At 37.7% G+C, this 7,065-nt stretch overlaps 1 protein-coding gene across 1 annotated transcript; it reads left to right on the top strand.

The window, feature by feature from the left end:
- The first annotated feature begins 278 nt into the window (after positions 1–278).
- nop10 (NOP10 ribonucleoprotein homolog (yeast)) lies at positions 279–2,431 on the top strand. The gene is made up of 2 exons (XM_083910200.1): positions 279–495; positions 2,088–2,431. The coding sequence occupies exons 1-2, from the start codon at positions 442–444 to the stop codon at positions 2,226–2,228; spliced, it is 195 nt and encodes a 64-aa protein (XP_083766326.1). The 5' UTR covers positions 279–441; the 3' UTR covers positions 2,229–2,431.
- The last annotated feature ends 4,634 nt before the right edge of the window (positions 2,432–7,065 follow it).

Here is a 7,065-nt window from a genome sequence, read left to right as displayed (position 1 = left end):
ACTTGTGGAACATTTAGTTTTTATTGCGTCTCAAATTTGAGATTTTATTAAATTTTAAGTGTTAATGTAAGACTTTTAATTTGAAATTTCTCTAATACTCTATGTTTTATTACATCTCAGTTACGATTTTTTCGATTTAGAAGTTTCAATGTGAGACTTTTAATTTGAAATGTCTCTAACCCTTTTGGCGGAGGGCGTTCTCAATCCTACATTTCCCAGCGTGCCATGCGCTCTGATGTCTGAACCGGAAGACCACTTCGATTTCCGGAAGACGGCGACGTAGACGACGAGAAACTTCTTCCGCCGCACGTGGAATAGAGAAGACGAAAATTAACCATCGCCGAGTTTGTTTTCGACGAAAAAAACAACAACAAAACAAACCTTTTCGACGTTCGTCGAGTTTTTTGGATCCACGGGGACAGTTTGTGTGTTTTTATCGCGATGTTTCTGCAGTATTACCTGAACGAGAGCGGGGACAGAGTCTACACTCTGAAGGTAACGACGTGTTTACATTCACCAGCGAGTTCATTTAACACGTAAATGTGTATTTTAGCGATATTGACCGACATTTAGACCCATTATTGTTCGATTATTCGGTCCTGAAGCGAAAGTGGATTCAAACCATGTACAATTATTAAGTCTATACGGTGTTTAGGCAACAATAATGGAGGCACGAGGGTGGAAAACTCGCCTCGAAATAAACATTTCAATTGTGTACGTTTAAATATAATAATCGCGAGACTTTGCGTAAGAAAACCAACTTTAACCAATTATATAATTATAGTTTTTCCGATGTTTTCTGATTTAAAAACTACCAAAAAATAATCAAGAATTTACCAAAATGTATCAGTTTGATTGATTTCTGTATTGAAGAAAGTGGGAAAAATCGATCGTCAAAATAGTTGACGGTTAATTTCGTAAACGATTAATTGTTGTGAAATAAACTGACCGGTTAATGACAGGATGTGCAATGATTGACCGAATAATCCATGACTAAGTTAATCGTCAACTATTCTGATCTTTGATTAACCCGTTTTTTTACAAATCAAGAAAATGTCTGACGCTGTTTTGACCAAACACGCAACCGATTAATAGAAATAATCAAAGAAGTTAAAGATTCATAGGAACGTGAATCGTTGGGTGTCTCACGATTCGATTTAAAATCTGATTCTCGATTCATACGATTCTCAATTCAAAAATTGACACAATGCATCGTATCGTGTGTTTCGGCCAATTATGGCATCAAAACAATACAGTTTTTGCAAACTGATTCCACTGATGTGATCACACAAAGGCAAACTTAAGACAAAAAGTTAACATTTATTCATTCAAAACAAATAAAAACTTACTTACTGTACAACAAAAATAACTTGCATAAATAAAAGCTAAGGCTAGCTGCTTTTTTCTCCCAGATGTTACAACAATTAACTGTACACAAATAACACAAACTGGTGATTTGTGTTGTTTTTCTATATAGGAACCTGGAAAATAAAATAAATAAAAATAGAATGAAGTTTATGTATCGATTCAGAATTGTGGATGATTAGAATCCCGATTCGTATGTGAATCGACCCCCCCCCCCCATCTCTACAGCTTTATCGATTATGAAACTAATCATAAATTACACTCCTTGATCTTGTTTATTTATAATTTTTAATATACATTTTTTATTTTCGAGGTAAGTCTTGCACCGTTCAGACCTGGTAAGTTGTTCTAAACGTTTAACAATAAGATTTAACCCTAGAACACTATCCCTCAAATCCATCCCTAACGGCGGGTGATTTTTACCCTAGATAATAAATACACCCAATAAAAAGAACATCAAAATATATCAAAACATGACAAATTTGAGTAGTGTTCTTTTATTTTAAACTGTGCCGTGTCTAAGAAAATGAAAGAAAAGCATCACGAGGGGACCATATAAAATGCTCCAAAATGACTAGAAAACTAGGAATTTGGGAACAAAAAATGTCAATAAAAATAAATAATGAAGATGAAAACCACATACATGTATTTGCTTGGGTGAAAACCGAACCGGCGATGGTGTTCTCGGGTTAAATGAAAGTTTCTGTGTGTTTTCAAAACAGAAGCTGAGTCCTGACGGACAGCCCACCAGCTCGGCTCACCCGGCCCGATTCTCCCCGGACGACAAGTTCTCCCGACATCGCGTGATCCTCAAGAAACGCTTCGGACTTCTTCTCACGCAGCAGCCCAGACCCATCCTCTGAGAAGAGACCAAGAAATGGACCAAGACCCAGGAAATGGAGGGGTGAAGATGGAGATGAGACTGTAAAGAAAAGAGGAAAAACCCACATTTAAGGGACTCTGCGTTTATTGTTTTTACGCCGTCATTGACGTCACTTTTCTTTCTTTTTTTTTACGTGCCGTCATTTTAGGTTTTTTTGCTGCATTTTTTTATTTCCATGCTGATTAAAACCTCTCCTGATGGATGGTACTGTGTTTGCATTTGTCTGTTTGTATCAAGAGGAGGCAAATTAAGGAGCAGTAATCATGAATAAAAACAACATTAGAGGAAGAACACAAACATTAACTCATGACCGACTGTCTCATACAAATGTTCTCTGGCCCGTTTGTCCAGTCATGTGATTTTTTAGCCGCACAAACAAGCCATTTATAAGCTATTTTGTACAGAAAATCCTATTTGACGTGGTCATTTATTTACTGCGGTCACAGCAAAGTATGATAACAACATAATCAATATAAAAAATGGTGTAATTATATGTTGATCTTAAAAAATATGTATCAAACTATTATTATTAGTAGTAGTAGTAGTTGGTATTCAACACATACTTTATACATGGTGTATATGTCCTGTAACATACTGTTTACATTCTATAGATCACTTAAAACATTCTTAAAGTGCCGTACAGACGACACAAACACAAGTTTGATGATAAAAATAATATTTACATAGAAGTATAATCAGTAAAAACCTTTTTTTTAAACAATACACAATATAAACAAAGGTGTTTTGTTAGCTAGCTAGAGTTGAGATGTGTTAAATTGTCTGTTTTTATACAGTATTCAATTATTGATATTATATTAATTATATATAATATATTACTGTGCTACTATAAAACTGCAAATGTCACCGTAATGTAGTTTTATATCATTTAAAATGAGGTATTTGGCGACTGCACCTTCCCTGCATGGTGTTGACAGTGTGTTCGCCAGTACGCATGCGCCTTTCCGTGTAGTCTACGGCAAGCGAAGTGGGACACGCCGCGCGCTCTCGCGTGTTTTTGGACACACACACACACACACACCAAAAAAAGTGGCGAGAAGAAGCTGCGGGAGCGGAGCCAAGTCCTCCCAGATGTCAGTGACAACAACCGCAGGGAGGAAGCTCGTCTCACCGCTAACCTGAGCCAGGTACGAGCCCCGTGTGTTTATTATCGTTACGTTTTGAGCGGTCTTTCTGTGTCACTGTAGAGATATGTGTGTGTGTGTGTGTGCTAATCTGCGGAGCTCCCTCCGCGGAGTTGACAGTTTGTCAGCGGCGTGGCTAACGCTAGCATTCGGCTAACCTCATCCGACACGAACCCCCCCCCTCCGCCCCACACGCACACCTCCCTCTCTCCCTCCAGCTCACACGCTGGACCCGTGGAAGTGATGGCTCGCTGCTCCCCCACACGCTGCCGCGGTGTTGTTTGACCTGGAGCCCGGTTATTCGGTTTTTAAACCCCCCCATAAATCACCAGTTTCGTCCACAATAGGCTCGTTTTAACCGCCCCGGCTCATGCCCCGATGCAGCCGCGCGGTCTTTCCCCCCGATCACAGCCGGTTTCGAAAAGCGTTCCACTCCGCTTTCACTTTAACCCCACACAAACACAGACACACACGCCGCATTCCTTTTGTCACGAAAACGCGGTTTAAACGCAGCGTTTTAAAACGACACAATATTCACATAAATGTACAACAACGGGCTTGAATGTGGACACACACCGGGTTGGTGTTGTTTGCAGACCGGTTCAAGCCAGAATTCTCATGGCTAGCTTAATGGTTAGCTTAATTGGCTTAGAATGGGACGTGAGTGACGGCTAACGCGAGCATCAGCAGCACCTGAACGCAACGGCGATTATCATCATCGTCGTCGATTAATCTGTCAAAATTAAAACCACAAAATTATACAGTTGTTTTTTCAAATGATTTATTTGTTGTATGGAGCAAATAAACCAGCATATATTCACATAATTTAAGAGGCTGAACGATCAAAAAGAAAGAAAAACATTCACTGATTAATCGATTGTTAGCTAGTTTTGGCTAATGACTGGGTTTTAGCTATAGTGATTATAAAGGTTTTGTATCATGGATCGTGTTATTTACATTACACCTGTGATATATATATATATATATCTATATAGATATATATATATCTATATAGATATCTATATATATATATATAGATATCTATATATATATATATATATATATATACATACATACATACATACATACATACATACATATATATATATATATATATAGATATATATATATATATATCTATATATATATATATATAGATATATATATATAGATATATAAATTAGTTCTTCATAATTACGCTTGTATAAGCGCGTTATCACTTTTATATATCTATATATATTTAGTTTGGTTTTTGTAGCCTTAGAATAAGCTAGGTAATCATGATATTATTAGCATAACAGTGGTAGCAGGCTATATTGGTTTTAAACGCAACGTCAAAAAAATGTTGGTTTTTAAGCATTATATTAGAATAATATTTTATTTAATTAAAAAAAAGTTTGACACCCATATATATGCAATTTATTTTCCTCCATCTGATTTAAAAAAAAAATATGTATAATTTTTTAAATTAATGATAACGAATGACTCTAAACTAAATATGAATATGGTAATACGTGAAATGGGTCATTAAAAACAATCTTTTGGATGTAAAAAAACAACATTGGCCATTTTTTCCAATTTTGAAAAAATGGCAACTATTAGCTAGCTATGCTTCACGTCGCCTTCTCCATTTTTGGTCGTATTTTTATGTCCGTGTAAATTACAGTAAAACAATGGAAATGACAGCGCCACACACAGGCCTGGCATATACACTGCAGTGACTCGAGTCGTTTTGGGGGTGTTTCATATGTACAAAGGCCTTATGTATAAGGCCTTAGATACTCAGTTTTGAGGCTTTTTGAGTCCATCTTGTTAGCTCAACACTCTGTGAAGCCCTGCATTGGTTCCACTAGCTGTCATGCGCCGGAGCAAAAAAGACCATGTTTAATTTCCGGTCATAAATATGCCTGGAGTTACTCTGGGACAAACTGCCCGTAGGTGTGAATCTGTTTGTCTAGACTAATAACCTCTTCGTGGGTGTTTCCTCGTCGCCTTGAATGCTGGGTTGAAGGCCTCGGCCGCTGCCCCCCCGCCCGCTGCCCCCCCCCAGTGTTGACCAAACAGGAATGTTAAAGCAAACACATTAAAGATGAGGCCCTTTTTTTTTTTTGTCCATTTCTGAATGTGAACGAATGAAAACAGGAGTCCTGCGTGTCCTGCCTCTGCATGCAGAGGGAGAGGAAACAGCCAGCAGCTACCAGCACAACCGGTTAGAACTGCTCTCCTTTTTAATAATTTAATTATTAAACCGAGCAGAGATTCGGCCGTTTCCACACCTGTCCTGTCGCTGTTTCCCCCAAAGACGACGGAGGAGGTTTTTGGCCTCTGCATGCCAGCACCGTTTTGCTGTGGTTATTATTTTTTTGGTCATGTTTGTGTGCACGTGGAAAACCTCAGACACTTAAACCTGACGTCTCTGCGGCGTACGAGACGTTTTATAGGGTGGACCGGCGTGTTGGAGCCTGCCTTTCGTCAGGTTTTTGTTTTTTAGGAACACGTTCGGAGACATTAAGACGCAAACGGTCCACTGTTTACTCGTGAAGTGGAGCTGCAGCGCGGCAGCAGATCCGTCAATGATCGACTACGGCATTCATGGACCGTGTTGTCATGCTCTGTTCACATTCAAATACCAGTCATTGTAAACGAGCCTTAAAAATAAAAAGTACATATTTGCATAGTATTTATTTGTTTTTTAGAGCTTTTCTTTTGTAATTCAAAACAAACGCTGTGGTTTTTCAGCCTCTTAAATGTGAATATTTTCTGATTTCGTTGCTGCGTTTGACAAAAGAATTGAAATATTTTGACGTCCGACATCATCACGTCCAGGTTTTCTGACATTTTATGGACCAAACAAAGACTATAAGTCTAATACATACATTAATCGATTATGAAAATAATAATAAATACATGATAATTAACAACTAATGACCTTAGAGCTGAAACAATTCATCGATTACTAAATTAATCGTCAACTTGACAAGCTTTTGTCATGATTAAAACAACATTTTCGATTGTTTTAGCTTCTTAAATGTGAATATTTTCTTTGTTTCTTTGCGCCACATCACAAAGAAATCATTAGAACTGAATAATTTTGGTTTGCGGACAAACAAGATGTTCGAGAACATCGTAATTTTAACGATTAATCGAGAAAAAAATTGACAGATATATCAAATGCGAAAATGACCTCTTATTTTGGATTCATGGGTTTGTGGAGCAACGTCTCAGGAGAATTCATGGCCAAACAACTATTGCTATAGCGCTAACGATTTAATTGAGCGTTAATTGTCTGCTTTAACTCTATTGACACTCAGTTTTTTTGTTTTTTGATGAAGTTTTTCTAAATTTTCATCTTAAATGAGAACGTTTTCTGGTTTCTTTGCTGCTCGGTGACAGTAAACAGAAGAGTTGTACTTTGTGCACAAAATAAACATTTGTACGTGTTCCTCTTCTTCTCGACTGTATGAACTAACTTCTGCTTTATGTTTTTCACTCTCTCCCCTTCCCTTGCTTTCTATTCTTTCCACCCTGTCTTTCTCTTCCTGTCCATAGCAACACATATTTGACTTTAACTCACTTTGTGACTCCAATCACAAGCCTCAGTCCTCGTTTGTCGGATTTAAAACGCACACATAGCATTGCACGTTGATCATAAAGGAATTAATCTGTGTCATAAAT

The sequence above is a fragment of the Microchirus variegatus genome (genome assembly GCF_963457635.1).
Source record: "Microchirus variegatus genome assembly, chromosome: 2".
In the NCBI taxonomy this organism is placed as follows: domain Eukaryota; kingdom Metazoa; phylum Chordata; class Actinopteri; order Pleuronectiformes; family Soleidae; genus Microchirus; species Microchirus variegatus.
This window is presented reverse-complemented; position numbering and strand designations above follow the sequence as displayed.

Coding starts and splice junctions, on each gene's coding strand:
- nop10 (XM_083910200.1), top strand. CDS start 442: ATGTTTCTGCAGTATTACCTGAACGAGAGCGGGGACAGAGTCTACACT. Junction 496..2,087: donor ACAGAGTCTACACTCTGAAG/GTAACGACGTGT, acceptor TTTTCAAAACAG/AAGCTGAGTCCTGACGGACA.